The 21,176-nt window shown below is 40.5% G+C and overlaps 1 protein-coding gene across 31 annotated transcripts in view; it reads right to left on the bottom strand.

Annotated features, from left to right (window-relative positions):
• The window catches only part of ANK3 (ankyrin 3), a 379,574-nt gene that overhangs the window by 127,519 nt on the left and 230,879 nt on the right, over positions 1-21,176 (bottom strand). For 20 of the 31 annotated variants that reach the window (XM_074830355.1, XM_074830354.1, XM_074830362.1 and 17 more), the window contains exons 5-8: positions 15,608-15,706; positions 11,677-11,862; positions 11,094-11,117; positions 9,775-9,873 (exon numbers count right to left, since the gene is read on the bottom strand). In XM_074830355.1, the coding sequence (XP_074686456.1) occupies positions 9,775-9,873; positions 11,094-11,117; positions 11,677-11,862; positions 15,608-15,706 (408 nt within the window). The remainder of the gene's footprint in view (positions 1-9,774; positions 9,874-11,093; positions 11,118-11,676; positions 11,863-15,607; positions 15,707-21,176) is intronic. The other 11 variants (XM_074830364.1, XM_074830365.1, XM_074830367.1 and 8 more) reach the window with 1 other exon arrangement.

Here is a 21,176-nt window from a genome sequence, read left to right as displayed (position 1 = left end):
TGAAATATCTGTCCTTATGGATGACCAAATTCAGCTCCTCTTTCCTGGGAAAAAAGCGCTGCGGCACTCACTCTCTGGGAAGAAGGGTGCAGTTTTTGTTGTACTCTACTAACCTATTCAGATGGTTCATAAAAAGAATTAAGAGACAAAGAAGAAAAAGCATGTTTAGTCTTTTTCAGCCCTAACAGCTCAGGAAAACATGGGGGGAAATTAAGGGGAAAAAAAGAGAGGGGGTAGGTCTCTATTCAGTATTTAATTTTGCCGTTTAGCTATTTGAGCTTTCACTGGTAGCAAACAATATGAAGTAATAATTCTGCTGGCTGAGAGTTCTGACTTCATGCAGATGAAGAGATGCATTATGTGAATGTGTGAATAACTGCACACTGAAGTTTAGGGCAAGCAACTTGTCTTTGGCCAATACTTAAATAATATTCTTTTACTTTAAGCCGAGGCTTAAAGAGTTATACCTAGATACATCACGTATATGGCCTCTTCCCATCTCTCATCTGACAATTAAGAACATGAACTGAGACGTGCATAAACCTCAGACAACATCATCATTAATGTTTCTGATGACAAAATGTAAAGCAAGCAACTCAAAATTGAGTTGTTTGTACTTGTCACAAGAAACTAGGGATATAAAAAGCTTCATAATATGTGCAGCTTGGGTGTAGGTTATTAACACAAAAACTGTGGTATCAGCAAACAATATAGGCACCAAATGTAAGGTTCTGAATTCTTCAGTAAATCAACAGCATCTGCTGTCTTTTTCAGTCTATTTTTATCTGTTTGATCTTCTATAAATTTCTCCCTTTGTTCTTAAGATAGAATAGTAAATCAGGAAACTTTTGAAGATGTTTTCCTGCAGTAATAAAGCTGAAATGCCTTCAGAAAGTTGCCATTAAAAGATGTGGTTCAGATCTAGAATGTCTGTTGCAGTGTTTGTTGCCCTCACTGTTGAAATATCAAATACTGGGTAATGTCTCAGGTAGACCCCTCGACACTGAGATCCAACATACCATTCAACTTGAGAGTTAACAACTTCTACAGGGAATACGAAACATAACTTGTGAGAATAGCAGCCTAAACCTCTGCAATAAATGCTCATAGAGTTATGAACTAGCACATAGCCCTTCCTCTCCCCCTTGACAGATTTCCTGGGGTATATGACTTGAACTACTCTGAACTGTATATAGCTCAAAGTGTGACAGATTAGATGCATGCAATTTTTTTCTGTACCTAACAACATTGCAGATGGCTGCTTTCCCTTTATCTCTATCCATTGCCTGCTGCAGCAACCACACTCTCACACAGGGCCTGTGCCTTCCTTCAGAGTCTCACAACATCCAGAAATACGATGGGTGAAGAATGACCTGCTTTTACATTTAGTGGCTTTTGCTTGTGCCTGATCAGAGGAAACACTAAGCGCCTTCAGCTGTAGCTCTCTATGTACAACTTCACAAGAAAATTAAAAAAAACTTGGAGTTATCCTGTGCTGAGCAATAAGCCACCTGCATTTCTCATCTGAAATGAAATCAGCTCCCCTCTGACACATGGTGTTATCCATCACAGTTTGCCACAGTAGTCAGAATTACTCCTTACTATTACAAATTAGCAACATGAATGGCTAGGAAGTCAGAAAAAAATAGGTAAAAACTTAAGATTGACAGAGTGCAAACACAGTACATCTCAGAAGTTTATTTTAATGCATTTAGAAAATGAAGAATTCCCCCAGGTTTCTCGTATGCAGTGCTGCCCTATGGGATTGCCTCTTTCTCCCATCAGACAGTCTGATTTACAAGTATAAGGAAGCTAACAATAAATAAGAAAAGTAAATGTTTGCACTTACAGTATCATATTGGGCTCTGAGGTATACCTTTAAAAAAAAGCACACCAAAAAAAGGGTAAACCTTTCCTAGTCATGTGCAGCATTATTTTAAATGCTGACTGATTGGCATGTAGGGACTCATTGACAGCATCATAGGGACTTGATATTTCTCCTCACTACCAATGAAAGAACTTACCTCTACCTCTGAGCTCTCCTCCCAGCCCCCCAGTGGAGCGTAGTTTAGATCAGAAAAATTTCACTTCTTTATCTTTGCTTTTTCAAAAAAACCTGTTTCTTACCAAACTGTTCCGATTAACTTGGAATCTAAGATAGTCCTTCTCAGTTCTCAACTGAGAGCAGACTCTGAGAAGAGCTTAATATTGACAAAGAATGTGTGAATAAAACAGAAGCTGAAAATAGCCAGACTGCTAAAGCAGAAATTTCCTATACAGTCTGGAAAATCCCTCCACCATTAGGGGTTCTTAAGGAAAGAGCATAATGTTGGTTGTTGATTGTCATATACTGGTATTGCCCCCAACAATACTGCATGGATATCACCAATATTACCAGTTCCTGGAGGTATGGGAAGATTGTGCTGTGCATGTGAAGATTGCCATAAGCAACTATGCAGCTACATAAACATGTTGCTATGAAAACACAGTATTCTCTCCAGTACAGGATTGGACCTACAACACAGCGAAATCCCTGCAGAGAAAAGTCTTATATTCTAGTAGCAGTTACTGGGATCACCAAGACTTGTATAGGACTTTCAGAAATTAAAGAAATTATAGGTGCAAACACACAATCAGATGCTTTCCAGGAAACCTTACAACAGTGCATCTTTTTTTCAGCTTTTTTCTCCTTTTTTTTGTGCTCATTTACTTCTTGTATGCTTATATACTTATCTTTCTTTAGGCTTGAGATGTATAAAGTGAATCCTGGAAGAAAAGAAGGAAAAGTATAGCAAGAAACTGTTATGGTAAACTACCACTAGGGAAATACAAAGATGTTTTTTCTCTTATGTTACTGTCACTTACATATTGCCTGCTCTATTTGATGGGCTAATGGTGTTCTGCTCCTCAGCCTCAGGGTCATCATTAATGCATGTTGTCCTCACACCACCCTCTCAAAATTACCAAATCCTTTCTCAACCTTCCAGTAAGCAAACTTTTTGCAGGCAAAGCCCACTCCCAGAGGAACTGAGATCTCTGGAATAAGGAGTGCTGTGTATCAGGAAGGCTGTTCACAGGGTTGGATGCAGTTTTATGGCACAGTGACTACCTCCTGTTTGCTTTGGCGAGAAAGATATGGGCAGAGGTCATCTTCATGTAGAGGATTCCATTGCTACCTGAATCTTCTGACTTGCTTAAGTACGGAGTGGATGTGGGGGGTCACAGATGTTCCTTTCAGCTGTTGCTCTGGAAGCTGCAGAGAACAATTTCTTTCTTCCTTCCTTTCTAACCACTGTGCTCCTCAGAGACAGGTGGACCTTCAGAGGCATTTCCTCACCCAGGCTAGGCAGATCTTTCCACTGGAAGATAATCTCAGACAGAAGAATGACATCTGAAGACTCTGTGAAGTCCCAAAAGATAACTTTTTCCTAACTATAATTCCCAGAAAATGCAGTTTATTCAAAGCATCTTCCTCACCATCCTCATTTGCATAGCAGCCTTGGAAAAATACTGATTTACGCTTTCTTGTTGCTGAATTAGCACAGGGCAGTCTGGACACGCATCTCCATCGCAGCTGGCTGTGAAGTGCAGCAGATAAAATTTCCCGTCCTCCCTGCACACTGCTCCTGGGGATGCCCAAGCAAGGCCTATATGGGGAAGGGCAGGCACTCTGCAGGGGTCTGATTTACAGCAAAAGAGCTTTCTTGCACAGAATACCATAGGCATAATCAGACTGCTAATGAAACTGGTTTCTCATTCCTTTCAATGGCTGTTACTTGCTTTAGCATGTATCTGGATACACCTTTCCAAGTCCCAGATATCAAAGTGCAAGGCAGTCTAGAGAAAATTTGAAGGGAGAAATAGAGATAAAGGAGAAATCCCTCTGTGACCTGTCCTTTTTCTTCAGCACCCCATCCACCCTCAGGCTGAAGATGTCCTGATTCTGGTAAAGAAAATCAAGCCCATGGCATGAAGCCCCTGCAACAGTGTCCAGCTCCAGAAGCAGCAGCTGGGATGGGAGCACAGCAGTTTTCACTAGGCATGTGGTCACTGTATGCCAACAACAGATTTTCTGAATTGAAAGCTTGGAACAGGAGAGCCCACTTGGTGGATTTCACTTCTCCATACTAGGTTGGTAATTCCAGAAGAGGGGAAGTAGATATCAAAATTATTAAAACTCTAGGTAACACCAGATAACAGTTTGATTCAAAGGCACAAGTGGCTGATGAACAACATTTTTCTTAAGATAACAGCAATTACTTTTTCCTGTTGAAAAAACTGCTAAAATAGATCGACTTAAAGGTCTTTGGTCTTCTTTCAGTTTGTAACTAGGACTTATCCACACCTCTCCAACATCAGGTGCCACTGCCAGCTAAGAGAATGGTGCCTGGAATTGCTGCAATCCTTCAAAGCCCAGGTAGCGACTGCACTTACATGTTAATCTGGCTAAGAAAGGAGACTGACTTCACCCTCAGATACCCTTTATTCTCTTCCTCCGCTTCTCTAGCCCATATGTGATTGCCTCCAGTTAAGCAGGAGGGAAATATGGTGATGCAATGAAGGGATTTCTTTAGCTTTGAAGGGTTTCAGAGAAGCATATAGCCACACATGTGAAAATGTACTACAGAAAAAGGATGATGAATAGACATGAAATGCCTGTTACTTCTACAATGCATACCCTGTCAGTAATCATGACAGGTTTGTTGCTGAGTTTGAGCCCGAGTTTGAGCCCAAGTTTGAGCTGAGTTTGAGCCCAAAATGGCAAATATCCAGCCCAATAAGGAGACCTTGTTTCACCTGGTCTAAGGTTATGAAGGTTCTTGGAGCTGCCTCCCTGTAAATAGGTAGAATCAGGGGCATCACAAGCTGATTTGCTGAAATGGTCTCTACCCATCCCACAGGGAACTTTCCATGTTGTGCCATCTTCCTTGCACTTGCATCAAGGCTAGAGAAGAAAGCACAAACACAGAAGTGCTAATGCAGTTCAGTGTAAGAGCTGACATGAAATCAGTTGCTGGGCTGGAAGAGTGCAAACCAAAAGCAGGTACGTTTCCAACCCTCCCAGTTGCTATGGTCAGCAGGTACCACAGGCTGGCAGGCACTGTAACACCTGTAAGAGCTCCTGAAGCTACGCCTATTGTTCTTAGATGCAGTGAAAGAAGGTAACAAGGGAGTATATGACAGCTGAGAGGCAGGCAGGTGTATACTGGCAGGGGTGAGGGGAGCAGCTGCTACTGCATATCACTAGGGACATCATTTACTTACACCATTGCTCACCTCCTGCCCGCACACTGAGAGCCATCATCGAGCTCATGTCTTTCCTTGCCTTCATTGCTGAAACCTCTTTCTTCCCTCAAGCCTCTCAGAAATGCACTGAAAACGCAGCAGCTGAAGAGATCTCCTTTGCCACAGGTCTGCGCTCCTTTTTCTTACATGCTTTCACCAGCTCCTCTTTTCACCACACTTGCCCATGTCCTTAAGGCTCAGAGCTCTGCCTTCATCCTACATGTCCATTCACTTTTTCTCCACCCTTCCCCACCTTCACTACGTCGATGATGGGAGCTGGCTAAATATCCTCCCCTCACATATTTGTCTTCATGTTGCCCCCTCCACACAAGCATCTTCTGTTACCGTAATCCTCTGCTCTTGTTCAAATCTCTCCCCAGAATTGATATAGTTTAAACATAAATTGAGAGATAGACAAGTAGTGTTGATTCATATTTATTTAAGAAGAAAAAAGGAAAAAAGGTTGGTGGTTTGCAAAAGCACAGAGTGCATTTGACACCCCCATCCTACGGTTTGCTCTTTGTACTTTTGAAAGCTACACTATACACACACAGTATGATTTTAGTTGGGTTACAGCCCTTTCATTTCTTTGCTCTGTGGCTTATCTCATATTGTCAACAACTCAAATAAGGGCCCTTCCTCCAGAGGGGAAACAGCACATCGTGAACATTGTTTACAGAAATTAAAACAAGAGGCAATGAGGTAGCAGTGGGCAGGCTGCTCCTGTGGGTCATTTTTAGTACCGTTCTAGTAGTACCTCTACCTGTTTTGCAATTCAGGCAATCAAGGATTAAGCAAGGGCTCTGTTACTTAGTGCTGATAATTGTAGTTTACACTCAACGTGTACTGGTGCTCTATTTGCCTACAAATTTACTGCTCTACCAGAATCTAACCCATCTTTTTCTGAAGCACTTTCATTACCCACAGTCTGATAAGCACTAAAGAACAAAATTCAACTCCATATTACTGTTATTTATGCTATGATTCCTTCCGTCACAGCTACTTTATCTAGATTTCAACCACCACAGAGTAGAGTTGTGCTCTCTGGATGCTGTCACCCAGCTACAACAAGCACAAACAAGCCATTCAGTGCTCTGAGTCACAATGTCAGCCCACTGCTCTTCCAGGCTGATGTCACTGCATCTGCACTTCCCTGGCTGTCTGAGCAGTCTGTCTCTCGGAGGATGACAACTAATGAAGGGAGACCTGGAATTTCCAGTTCTTAAAGAGGAGAGGAGGATGGCCTTATTACTTTGGATGTGCTCTCCATCAGTATCCAGAACACAGCTGCTGAAGCCTAAGATTTATCATTTTATTAAAACAAGCATAGGCAGATGATATTCAGTAGCACTGGTACTAAATGCTGCTAATTGCTAATGTAGTAGCATTGTTAATCTCTAATCTTGCTTCTGAGTGGGAAAGAGTTGACCCAAGACCCCATTCGTCTTCCTTGCTCCTGTGATTAGAGCCTATCAAATACTGAATGTCAAAGTCAATGACCGTTTGCAATGCCTTAATGCACTAATTTGGTCAGTTTAAGGATTTGGGAATAAGAGGTTAACATTATCAGTGAAAGCAAAGCACACATAGTCAGAAGTTTCCCAGAAACCCTTAACCCTCAAATCTACTCTTAGTTTGTGAACTTCATGTGGATGTAACCTGTGATCCCTCTCTCACCAATAACATGAAATACATTTAGTGACGAATGTGATTTGGAAAACATCATTTGTGGGGGATATGTGAGAGTTGATCCTTACCTTTGATACTCAACTATCAGCTTCACCCAATATCTGCTCTGAGTAGATCTACTCTATCTCTGAGTACTCTTCTCACCAGCATTAGTAGGTACTGGATGATGTCTTATAACAGTGTCTTCTAGCTTTGGGGATTTATCTTCCTCAGTAAATCACTGAATGATGCTATGTTGAATGAATAGGGGCCAGCACCAACACTTTTCACCTGCACTCCCACTTGCAGTTTAAGGAAAACATTCTGGGTCTTTGTTCAAAATTTCTATTCCCGCTCTATCACACCCTCCACCAACTTCCCTTATTAACCACAGCCAATCTCTAAAAAAGAACTGTTCAGGGTTGATTTTTTTTGGGGGGTGGGGGGGTGGTGTTATGTGTGAGAAGTCCTGTAAGTAAAATAGTAATTTCTATGCTAAATAAACACAATATTATTTTACGGTTTTCGTGGGCTTGAAATGCTTATCATAAACACTTTGCTGCATGTAAATATGTTCCTTAACTGTAGAAGCATTCAAGTTTTTAGATATACAAACTATCTAAAGTAAAAGAAAATACTACAATTTTTGCTACGTAGCAAATGCTCTAAGCAGAAGTATAGTACTTTTCCTCTTGTAAAAGTAAGGAAAATATCACATGATCAAAATCTCTGAAAAGGAGCTGCTGAATTATCCATGACACACAATTCCCCTCATAAATATAATCTTGAATACACGTTGAGTTTTTTGCTTTTTCTACTTTAATTGAAAGGTTGTTCCAGAATCTAATTAGTTATATGTAATATTAATTATTAAACAACTATTAATTAAATAGTATTAATTATTAACGCTTAATATTAAATATCTAAATTTCTATGCAACTTTTATTCATGGCCAGTTTATACCTATTTATACTCTTACATCAGCATTTGCTTTCAGTTTGAATGCCTCTTGCTCCCTTGAGCTTCTCTCCCTATTGTCCTAGGGACCACTACAACATCTCCTTGACTTTGTTTTAGTAGAGTTTGTTGAGGCAAATTCTTTCACAGCCTCAGTTTGTTTTGTTTTGGTGTGCGTTGATTTTTTTGTTTGTTTTGGTGGGTATTTTTGTTTGTTTGTGGCTTTGGGGTTTTTTGGTCTAATTGGAAATACCTTGGAATAACCTGAAATCACATTTACTTTCTTGGACTTTTTTTTTTTTTTTTTTGAACCTTATCACACATACCACCCAGTGAACAACTAGTATAGATAGGTCCTCCTCTTTCTTGGTTGGTAGATTGCTGGAGAAAGCAACAGGAGAAATACGTGTATTCTTTAGCCAAGAGTTTGATCTGTTTTCCACAATTAATTTCACAGCACATTTCCATGTTCTGTTGCACACTTTCTGTATTGACAACCATTCCTGGCTGTGTGTCAGCAGAAATTCCATAGGCATCTTCTTACTCATGCAGTCCAAGCTATTACTGAAGAAACTAATAAGCAAACAAATTTTTAAGAACTTCAGTAGGAAGTTCTAACTCCAGCATTTTCCAGTACTAACCTAATTTTGTATGTTAGCCCCTTTTTTATTTATCTGTACGTCCCTAATCACTCTCCCTGATTTTACCTTCTTAAAGCCTTGCATACTTTCATGGCACCTACTCAGCTTTCTGCCCACGTGTTCTCTACCCTACCATTCTCTAGCCCTCCATCCTGGCTCATTACATTTTGTGTTACCTCTGCCTTTCTTTTGTCTCTGGTCTTATGCCTGGCACAGTTTCCTTCCTTGCCCTTTGTATTGTTGTATCCCGGTCCATACTTTATTTTCCTGCTCTTCCAACTATATATCACTTCTCCTGACATTTTCTGTCCTTTACACATCTCCTACACATTTTGTTGTTCCCACATCCTCCCCACCTTTGACCACACTCCGTCGCACTAACGTTCCTCTTTGGTCTTCCGACAGACCTGACCCTTGACAGCAGATATGGTCAAACTTCAGCCCAGGCTGTGAGACGAGGCCCTGCTGGCACCAGGCTTGCAGAGCTGTCCAGCTGCCTGGGGGAGGATGCACCCACTCCCCAGGTAAGAAGGCGCAGCTGAAGCCACCAGTCAGCTGCTCCCCACCCAGCCCAGAGTGAACCAAGGGGACACCGGGAAAGCCCATACCATTTCCCTCCTGGCTCCTGATCCTTTTCCATACACCTGAGGAACTATGTCACTCCCTGGGCTGTGCTGTGACTTTGGTCAGGAGGGTTAGTTTCCCCACTCTACCATGGCTTCTGCCATACAGCAACCATTATCGACTCCCCTCCATTTCTATGCCTAATTTCATTTTCTACCTCTCCAGTTTCTCAGACCTCCTTTTATGTATCATCTGACTCTCGCATATGCAGTGAAGGCACAGCTGCTTTATTCACCAGTAGACCTGCACTTCATGTTCACTGGAAATAACGACATACTGAGGACAACTCAACAGGGACAGCACTCCTGCCATATGTTAAAGCTACAGGTGGAAGCATTCATCTCACTGAATCCCAGCTTATCTTCTGCAACACGAACTATGAAAATAGCATCTCTTTTTGATTAAAACAAAAGTTTTCAAAGCTGAGGACTACAACTCAGGTTCAGTTAGCAGCTCTGGGAAACCCCCTTTACACTGTATGGTAACAGAACAAGAGCAGACAGGCTGGCAAGAGCAATGTACCTTCCACACCTTTGTAGAAAAAGTGTTTCAAAGTGATGATTAAGCAAGCTAAATATAACTAAGATTTCACACTTACCCTTGCAGTGAAGTCCACAGCAGCACCCCGATTTAACAGCAATGTAGCTACATTGATATTTCCATAGTGAGCAGCTATGTGGAGGGGAGTGAACCCACTCTGGAAAAACAAAACAAGACAAAAGCCATAGATACTTATTTTTTTATATCTCATTGGTACTCCAAAATTTGTATCACACCACTGAAAAAAGCTAGTAATAGGAGTCTGCTGCAAGTCACCATTCCAATTCTGTACTAGTTTTCACTCACTGATGTTTATTTATAGACTCTCAGAGAGTCTAAATAGAATCATATTGCTATGCAGGAGGGAAAAAAAATTAACATAATTATTCTAGAAGACCAGAAGTAGGATAAAACTTTCAGTTATTCCAGAAAAGCAACAGCAAAACATTTGAGTATTAAAGCACTGATCTGTCTTTTATGAGAAATCAATTTCTAAGTAGAAATATCTAGTTGTTATCGGTATTATGTCAGTCTTGCAAGTTAAATCTCTTAGAGATTCTTTACAGAAGTTCAGATGCAAATAATTTAATGATACTTACTAACTGTTTTTTATAAATTCAAAGTAGATGCAAATGAAAACACCATCAAAGACGATTTTAAATTATTAATATGGATTTTTTTTCCAAGGGTTAGTACCATATAGATCAGTCTCCCACTGTGGGCAATCACACTGGGTTATGTTCAGACACCACGAGTTACCACCCTAATTAGAAGATGCCTTACTGATAAAATTACTTCAGCAACTTATTTTCATATTTAAGTAGTTTTACTTCCTTTTAAAATAATGCTAAAACATGCAGCAATTCCATCAGTCCTGCAAAGTATGAAACCTTATGGGAACTAGATGCATTTCTAAATTGTTAGCAAGCCATGCTAGCTGCCACTGCCTTGCTTTAGGAGTTTTGCAGATATAAACCCACTCTCAGATCATTCTATTTGCTGACACCATCAAGGTAAGTGTCATGCAGAAGCCTAAAATCAGACCTGGATGCACAACATGACAGGGTTGTCTGCAGCTCTTAACACATCTGATAAACATATGCTCCATGAGAATCCCTGAAAACTCCATCTTACATAATATGGCTCTTTTACGATGGCAGTTAGCTCCCAAGAACACTTACTCTTACTTTTAAACCCTAGTTTCAGCTGCAGAAAGCCCTGGTATCTAAACTACAGTCTTCTCTAGCACATGCTACTTCATTTCATCTAAAGCAGGTATCTATCCTATAAAAGGCGATGCAAAAAGGAGGAGGAAGAAATGATGCAGCAGCACTAAGTCATGGAGGAGTGATGATGCATACATATATTTATATATACCTCTGTTGTTCTATTCACCATCATCTAGGTTAACAGATTTGGAAGCAAAGAGGGGGAAAAAATGAACGGTTAGTTCACCACTGGTGATATGGATGCAAAAAGCTTCATGATTGCTATGTGGCATGGCAGCTCAGATGACAGCACAATCGGCACACAAAGGAAGCTCAACTGAATGGAAGCTGAATGAGCAAGTATTTTGAATGTTAATTGTTACATGTTTACCAAAGGTCTTAAAGTAGCAATTGCACAAACAACTAATCAAATTACTTAATTGTACAGTACCTATAGCACACCACTGCAGGAGTGGCTTTCATTCCCAAGAGAATAATTCTAATAATATTTCACTTATTATTTTCCAATTGTGAAGTTTCTACTAGAGAAATTAACCCTGATTTAAACAAAAAGGGAATGAGGGAGGAAGAGGCAAAGGAAGCAAATGAAACGTTATTGTTATTCACACACTAGAGGAGAAAGTTATGTGTAACTCTGCAGCAAAATACTTCACACTAAGGGAGATCTTCACTGGATGTAACACGTGGTCAGTGCTTAAAAACATCAAACCTTCTTTCTTTTTACAACTGACCTTTGACTCCACATCAGCATTGTGGTCGTTCTGCAGAAGCAGAGCCGCTGCCTTCGTATCATCCTTGCGAGCAGCGATGTGAAGGGCAGGAAGACGGACTTTTCCCTTCGTATCATTTTCAAGCAGCAGTGAAACCACCTGGTCATGACCTTGCTGCAAAGCTACTGCCAAAGGCGTGAAACCATCCTGCAACATACAATGGGGACTCTCAACATATGTTCCAAGCTTTCCAGGGGGCGGAAAGGGGAAGGGAAGAGATCTCAGCATTAGTAACAGTACTGGCTCAAATTCAAACATAGAGTGTAACACGGTGCAAATTAAAAGTACCCTGCAATGTCACTGGAATTGGAGTAAATTATTGGCGAACTAGGTCCCAAATGCTCAAAATACCTTTCTGGCACTCCAGACTTAAACATATTATTATAAAATAGAAGCAAACAAAAATGACTGAGACTTGAGAAAAAAAGTGTGAAATTACTCATGACTTAACAGTTACATAAATAAGTGTATAATAAAGTGTATAATTATATAAAAAGGTATAAAAAGCAGAAATATTAAAACAATTGGTAATGATGTCTCCACAGCAAATTATCATCCATTCCCCCCAAAGCTACAGGTTTTGAAAAAAATTCAAACAGCACTTCAGCTCTATCCTCTGATATATTTTATATGTGGATTAAAAATCTAATAATATTTAAATATGAATACCACATTCTCCCAATATACCAATTATTTTACTACAACTTCCATTTATGAAAATTTATACAGATGTGACAGATAATCCTCTTACAAACAGAATTTATTTCCTTTCAGACTAGCAAATAGCCAACCAAAGTAGTGCAGAGTAAAGAAACCTGAAAAATAGAAGATTTTTGTTTATCAGATTTTAGAGTGGATTCCTCAAACACATGAAAAGTACAGTCAGAAATGTTTCTATCATTTTATTTTTATGGATTCTTAGAAAACCAAAGAATGAAAGACTTGTCATTTAGATTCTGCTCTTTCCCAAACATTTAAATGGCATTCCAATTCAGGAACACGTTCAGTTCTACCCATAACTCACTCAAGAAAAAATCACAAATGTAAATTACTACCTGGGATATTTATTTACTACATTTGACTCTCAGTCAACATACCCAAAGCTTATATTACCAGACTTCATTACAGTTTTGTAGGTAAACACATTCTTTCACTTTTCAACTACTTCTGTCATGGTGAAACTGTGTAAGTGTTAAATAAAAGTGCAGCAATGAGACAGAAGAATGTAGATCCTCACCCTATGTCCAAAGTGCAGAGTGCAAGTGTTAACTTTTTAACTTTGGGAACTAGAAGTAACGTTTTCAATAACAAGTTTCTCTTTCTGGCTTACTAAACAAAGAGCACCTCAGTTTAGGAAAAGAAACAGGAGTTCTAAAAAAGAGCATTTTTTCAAAATTTTGGAGAAAAAAAAGCGCACTGAAATTCCTCAGGTCCTAAAAAGCTTTTTTTTTTTCCTTCCATAGTTTTTTTAAAACCCATTTAACCACATCCTTCCTCTTTGCCTCCGGCTTACCATTCCCCAGTAGCAGGGCAGGGCTCTGGGCAGTGGTCCCAGGCCATGAGCAGCTCCTGGGGTGAAACGACCGCACAGGCTCAGACTACAGGCAGAGTGCACAGGGTGAAAAATGCTGTGTAGTTCTGAAGGCCAAACAACTCCACGAGCATCCCCACAAGAGGGCTCTGGCAGAGATGGAGGCTCTTGCCTGGAGAAACTCTGAGTGCAACAGCTCGCACCTTAGTGACCCAAAGATGTTGGCTTCCTGGTCTATTTATACAGCCGACGGCAGTGGCACAGTCAGCCGCTTCACAAAGAAAAGTGGTTTAGCTATCTACAATGTCTTTTCTCACTGGGCTTTCTCTTCTGCTAAAAATGCCGGTAACAATAATATAAAATAATCCTAGGAAATAATTTTCTCCTTTCCTTAGGGAAAAGGGAGTGGACAAAAGGGAGGGAGCACTGCATTTCAATACCAGAGCAGCTGCCATCCCCTATATCCTCAGTTTCCTGATGAGAGTTGCCCATCATTTCAGTGTGTGCAGAGATCACTGTACCACGGCCAAGCAAACTGCGACCAAGAGTATTAGCACCAACAAGAATGCATTTCCACCACATGCTCTCTGAAGATGCCAACTCACAAAAAACAATTGCAAGCAAGTACCGTGATGTCAGTACTATAATTAGCAATTGCACTTTAAAACATAAGGCAAAGCCCACTCCAGAAAAAACAAAACAAAACCAAGCCCGAAAAACTAAAAAAATTTAAAGAACACAGTTGGTTCTATTTTTCAATTTAGACTAAAACACCTTTGTTAGTTGTATTTTTAATGAATATTTAGCTAAGTGGCAATCAATTAATAACAAAGGCTTTTGCACTTACAAAGATAAAGATAAATCAAATCTATATGAAAATTGGGACCAAGATAAAATAAAAAAGCATCCATAAGCAACTATCACAAACAAGTAAGGCAATAAAGGCAACATTGTTTTGTAGTCTGGTATCTTCAAAGGAATTCTCCATGGATAAAATTAGATTGCACCTTATCATCAATCCTAGTTGGAGAAAAAAGCTCAGCCTAAACTGACATACAATACTCAAGGGAAAAACAAATACCAAAGAAAAAGAACCAAGTACCCATGCACAATCTAAAAAATGTATATTTTCAGAAAATCATACAGTGGAAAGAATATTTTCAAAAATCTGAATCTATTGCACATCTCTGGGAGTCCTGTGACTTCTTTGTTTCCAAACTTTTAGAAAGAAATCGAAATTAGTCGTCTGAAAATGACAATTTTCAATTAACTTTCCAGATCTAAAATATTTCATTTTGGTATTTGTTGGCTTTCATATCTTTGAGCAATTCCAGAAAGTAGTTTCTGATGCACACTTCTAGTTTTTAGTGATTTTGATCCATTAGTGATTCAATTTTTGCAGTGCTTCAGAAGAGAAGAAAAAGATTCCATGCATACATCATTATATAGTGATACTATAAGGTATAGTGATGCAATTAACTAATTTTGGATTTCACATTTTGCAAAAAGTAGGACTTTTTCAAATAGGCATTATTTCCTTCAGGGAATCAATTCAGATAGAGCAATCATAATTTAATAAATATTAGAGAGAGCACATACTGAAATACCTTTTTTTTTTTTTTTTTTGGCAGCAAAATCTTGGAATTAAGGCAAATGAAAATTCAGATTAAAAACCTATCTCAGTGCAGTACATTTATGACTTTTAATATGTCTGCTATTTTTTTTTTTTTCCTTCCAGGTTGTCTTGAGTTAGAATTACTTTTTAAAACAAGAACTAAAAAATGTTCTGGAAAGATCACAGAACACCTCCAAGGATGGACCTTTTATCTTTCTGTCAGCTTGAAATTATCACTGCAGGACCAGATGGGATAATTAGGTGCTACAGAGAGGGTATCAACATGGCAATAAATGCAGTTCAGAAAATGCTCCAAGCACTAAGTAACCCTGGGTTTTCCCCAATATCCCAGGGCTGTCTCCAAAGCGTAGGTAAACAGTTGTTCTTGCTTTATGGTTGCCCTTCACATTACGCACTATTTTTGATGAAAGCACAGAGAACTTTTATATTATGCACACAGCTTCCCTGTTTGAGCACTTAACCTGAAAGATTACCAGTTATGGCTAAAAACACATCTATTTTTAGAACTGTTTCTAGTTAAAGTAATTTTTTATTTTAGAAATGGCAAGAGATGGTTCAAATTGCTGAAAAGCCAATAACTCAGTATTCATTAGCACACTTCATGGAGTGAAATTTTTATTGGTCTTTAATTTAGTATTTAAAAGACTAGTTCGATATAAGCTGGCAAGAATCACTGCTGAAGCACATTTTATTCTGTTCATAAAGTGTGAAATTCAAACTTTTACCTCTGTGGCAAGGCTTTGACTGGCACCATTGTCAAGAAGAAACTTAACAACCTCCAGGTGGTTTTCTTGGGCTGCCATATACAGTGGAGTGAAACCATTCTGAAATAGGAAAACAAGAGTGTAAACACTCCACAAACATTTCATGCATACCACAGATCTGCCAAACTCAGGTAGATTAGGGGGAAACCAAATAAACTGTGTGCTCATATGCCAGTTGATAGTATGATCTCCTTTGATTTAAGTGGCGATAAGAGAAGGGTAATATTTAAATGGACACAGTGAAATCTTTTATCTGACCAGATACAATTCCCACAGATAAGCGAGAATACTTTCTTTTACATCTGTTGTGAAGTCAAACTAAAAACCAGTCTGGACAGACCATTTGGCAGAGATGAGTTATAATTCCCGATACCTACAGCCACGACAATGGAAGTGCAAAATGGGACAGGTAAATATAACACAAGTCTGTAGCAAAAGCAAGAGCAATGGCTCTTCAAAATACTTTCCAATTTTTCTCTTCTTTCTGTTAGCCTTGACTTCTCTTTCACTTGTGTCAGCTGCTTATGCCTTTTGTCTCCTTGAAGAGCTGCCTTCTGAGCGTAGCCTGCTTATGGTCAATGAGCTACTTCATATTTCAGACACCAGGAAATCTGAGGATTGTTGGTTCTCAGCAGTTTGAGACAGAAGTTTATCAGGGTTTCCAACCACGTTAGAGCATTTCTCAAATTCTGCTTAAGTGAGTGATTTCAATCAATGCAATACAAGTATTAGAGGCTGCAGAGCTTAATTCTTTGGCAAGTGCTTTCCTCTTACTGTCAATGCTTTTGTCTTTGCCTTAACTGTATACAGGTCACAGCCTTTCAGGAATTGAATTTTTGGGGACTAAATTGGGCACTGTATTTTTCCCTATTGTTCTAAGCATTTCTGAAATTCACAGCTTAGACATCATTCACAAAACCAAAACAGCAAAATGAAGTCATAAAACCTGCCTTGGGATCAAGATACCCTTAAAGGAATTTATAGAAGTTGCTGATTTGCACTGGAAATTGCTTGGCTTTCACATAGCACTACACGTCATTCAGTTCAACAGAATCATGAACTAGTGGTAGATACGTATTACAGTAACAACTTAAAATGTCTGTATACTATACTGAGCAGTTTGGTACTGCTGAAGCAACCAAAGCAGCATCAGCAATAAGAACAATCCCTTTCTCCTCTGATCTGTCACGATACATGTTTTAACTTTCGTACTCCAAGCATTACTCTGTCAGACTTACATTACACTGCTAGATTTTGCCTGATCCCTTTCTTTATGGTACCAGCATGGGTGATGATGCCATTAAATGTTTTGGCCAGGAGGTCACTGAGGTTTCAATGGGCTCTGTTAGGACCCCATCTGTCTTCTCACTATCTCCCAGATCTCATGCCATTAGGATTTCTGTGAACCTTAGACTTCCCTTAAGTAAACTTCACACAGAGTGAGCTGCAATGGGGGCAACAGCTTCCCTCTTCCACTGCTCCCTCCTAAGTTCCCCCCCAGACCTCTCACTCTACCACACACCACTTCTGGTGATTACTCTAGAGTGTGGGGAGGACAGGGGAGAAAGAAAATACAAAATAAAATAGGAGGTAAGGGCTAGTTAAAAATAACAGGTAAAACAGAAGAGAGATTTCATCTGGCTTAAATAACAGAAAAGTTCAGGAAGTGCTTCCACATGACTGAGTTTGGCTGAGAGTATCAGCACTCTCATGTTTGCAACGTGGCAGACATTTCGGCAGGGTGGAAAGCACAGGGGGAGCAGCTCAGCAATTCAGCTAGAATAGTTACAAAGGACATTGACCTAGATTTTGACAGAAACCAATGGAGCCAAACACGGATGAGCTGAGAAGAGTTTGGCCCTGTATTTGCATTAAAGGAAAAACATCAATGTTCTGGGCTCTGGAGAGATGAAGGGAAACTGTAGCCTAAGACCTGTATTCGGCTGAGTTATAGTAGCTGTGGTGAAAACAGCTGAGAGACATCTGACTGTCACAGCAATGGGGCAGAGTTGCAGGGCACACGTCCAACACAGAGCACACAGGAGAGCGCAGGTGACCTGAGGCCGAGCATGCAGGCTTCACTGGCAGCAGAGACAAACAGGAGGTCAGGAGAAAGGGCAGCTGAGAGGAAATGGCATGATCTGGATGTTTGATCCAAGAGGAACTTTATCATCAAGACACTAAGCAGCTGTGAAGCCACATGTTTACAAGGCTTGCATAGGCTGCAAGGTCTGTTGCTGTTCCTGTATTTTGATAATTTGGTCTCTATTCAGGAAAACATCGCTACAAGCTAAAACAGGCACTGAACTCCTATCAGAGTCAAAGCATAAAGTTAGCAATTTGTTAATGCACTCTCCAGAACCAAGGCCTAACAGTTTATTTACCATACAGACAAAATTCTGCTTAAGGAAAAACAAAGAAGCCAGAAAGCGCTTGCTATAAAGTACCTGACGTGTCACTTTACAGGTTATTATTACAGTGAGCAGCAGTCTGGCATTTTTCCATATCATTTCACGGCATACTCTATATCTATTTACTAACTCAGCTGGAACCAAAGATTAATTTTTTTACTTTCAAACATTTGCATTTAGAAAGGAAGCAGGAAACACTTCCTAATTATTAGTTTCAGAAAATAATTAACAGGCAAAAATTCTCAGAACCAAGTAGTATTAGAATTTGGAGGCAGAGCAGAACCTTTTCTTCTGTTAAATTATTGTAGGGTTTTCAACATCTTTCCCCCCATACTTTGCTTTTCTTCTCTCTTTAAAAAGGGGCTGAAATTTCCACAGTGCCACAAGCCTAAGGAAAGCATTTTGTGTTCAATAGTAATAAATAGCCCTTAGAAGAGGTACAAAATTCAGACTCAGTAAAAATTAACTTTTTTTTTTTTTAAGGACAGGAAGATTTGGTTAAAGAAGGCCTTATATCCCTAACACTGGCACTTGTCAGCAGGGTAGAGCTGTTACCTTCAAGGGAAGAGGAGATAAAGCCAAACGCATAGAAAACAGGGTCAGTATCAAAAAGAAAAACAAAGCAAAAAAATATTTGGGTAGTCTCTCTGTGGGTATGCCAAATTCAACAGAACTTTATTCTAAGCTTTAGGAAGGTTCAGGTGATGCTCAGTACCATGAACAAAGCTGGTCTAGAGGCAGTTTGGTAACAGGGAGCTCCAGGTACCTCCCAAAAAGACTAATCCCAAGTGGGGTATCTAACTGCCATGTATTGGTGTGGAATGGCCAATACACATGTCTCTCAAACAAAGATGTCAGAGGCATCCACGGTGTATGGACAATGCAGTTATATAAGATGTTTACAATCTCAGATTATTTTTAGTTTCAGGGTTGAATACACAAGTTCTCAAACACAAGCACAAAAGATCCTTTCAAAGCCATCTTAATTTCTTCAACAGGAAAATCACTGAAGATACTTCTGCTTTGTTTTACTTCTTAGAAGTCACGGAAGATTTTACTTAAAACTAGTTTTTGTTGTTGTTGCTCTCTTTAGATTCAAATTACATGGTGCCTGGAGCCAAATATTGCTGTATCTAGACAGTATAAAAGAGTAATAAAGAAGAACTGAGCCACCTATCTTCTTTGTCCAGGTGAAGGAAACATGAAATACAGATCACAAATAGCTAACATTCTTGAAACAGATTCTATTAAACATTTTGTTCATATTATTTAAGACCAGTTAAAAAAACATGTTTCTTTAAAATGTAAACTTTTAAATTTTCCTTTTTAACAAACATTTTCTACCATGCTTGTATTTTTATAATACAGAAGAATGGCAACTCTGGGCCAAATGAGAAGACCATCTCTTTGCCCTGGTTTGAGTGAGTGGTGGGCTTTTGGTAGCAGGGGAGGGGACTACAGCAGCAGCTCCCCGTGAGAAACTTCTCGAAGCTCCCCTGGTTTCAAGTTGGACCCACCTTTGCATCAAGGCCGGGCCAATTATCTGTGATAACACATTTAAGAAGGGGAATCTGGGAGGAGGTGTGGGAGTCATGAGGAGAAGTTGCGAGGAGAACATCTATGCAAACACCGAGGTTGGTGGAAGGATGGAGGAGGAAGGGGGGGAGGTGCGCAGGAGCAGAGACTCCCCTGTATCCCATGGTGAGACGGCAGGGCCGCCCCCCACCACCCACGGAGGTCACTGGTGGAGCAGATACCGATTTGCGGCATGTGGGGGCCCACACCGGGACAGGTGACTGCACCCAAAGAAGGCCGGGACCCCGTGGGAAGAAGGCCCCACTGTTGTAGTTCAGCACTGGGAGGATTGCAACACGTGGGGGTGACCCACACGCCCGTGGGAGTGACTCATGTCAGAGTTGGTTTGTGGAGGACTGTCTCCTGTGAGAGGGGGACCGTGCTGGGACAGGGGAGGAATGCCAGAAGTTCTCCCCTCCACCCCGAGGTGCAAGAAGCGGCAGGACTGACCGCACCCCCCATTCCCTGTCCCCTGCGCCGCTGGGGGGGGGCAGGTAGAGATATTGGGAGCAAAGCTGAGCCCAGGAAGAAGGGAGGGGTGCGGGAGGTGTTTTCAAGATGTGATAATGCTACTCACAGTCCTACTCTGTTAACAGTTGTTGTTGTTAGTGTCTGTATTAAATTTATGTTTTCTTTTCTTCCCATTATGAATCTGTCTTTTACCTGTGCCATAATGGATGAGATCATCCCTCCCTGTCCTTATCTCGATTTCCTGGGACTTTTGCTTTATTTTCCCCTTCTCAGCGCTGGGGGGAAAGGGGTGAGTGAGCAGCTGCGTGGTGCTCAGTTTCCCTCTGACTTCAAACCATGACACTCTTAATATGATCCCTTCTCTGACACTGCCTGCCAGCCAGCCTCTGAGCAGGGAGAACAGGAATGGAGCAGGCATGCAGGGACACCTCCTATGCCACAACCACCTGGCTTTCATCAATCCATGGTTTATACATTTTTTAAGCCTGAGTTTTTCTCAGTTTCATTTTACTGCTCTGCTCTTAACACCAGCACTGCTTTCGCTTATTTCAAATTTTCTATAATTGACCTAAATATTCATTCAAAGGATTTGACCAAACTTAAAAGCTCTGCATATGCTTACAGTACGTCTGTGTGCAAGGAAAGGGGATGAGCTCAGCTAAGCCTGAGACACCGAATTATGTGAAACAGGATCCCTTTCATTTGAACAAATTCTCTCCCACTCTCCTGTTCTATCAGTATCTCTTCTGGCTCTGTAACAATTAGCAGCTTCTAGGACACTGGAGGGCAGATCTAAGGCTGAAGGGTACATGCTTTGCTGTGCTGCCTGTTACACAACCACTGCTAGTATCCTGCGAACACCCCTGGATGTGCCTCCACTTTCCTCATCTCCAGGGGTGCACATCTGTGTGGCTTCTAGACAACTTAAAACAGAGATGTTATTTGTATATTTTGTCTGTTGCTGGATGAGGTGGGCAACTCAGTCCAACTGATGGTTGACATCCCATGTGGGAAAGGACCTGAACACAATCTGGGACTTCACTGCACCGTCACACCTATGGGCAAGGACAAGA

This window comes from Strix aluco, chromosome 7 (genome assembly GCF_031877795.1).
Source record: "Strix aluco isolate bStrAlu1 chromosome 7, bStrAlu1.hap1, whole genome shotgun sequence".
In the NCBI taxonomy this organism is placed as follows: Eukaryota; Metazoa; Chordata; class Aves; order Strigiformes; family Strigidae; genus Strix; species Strix aluco.
The sequence above is the reverse complement of the archived record's forward strand: the minus strand, read 5'-3'. Positions and strand labels throughout refer to the sequence as shown.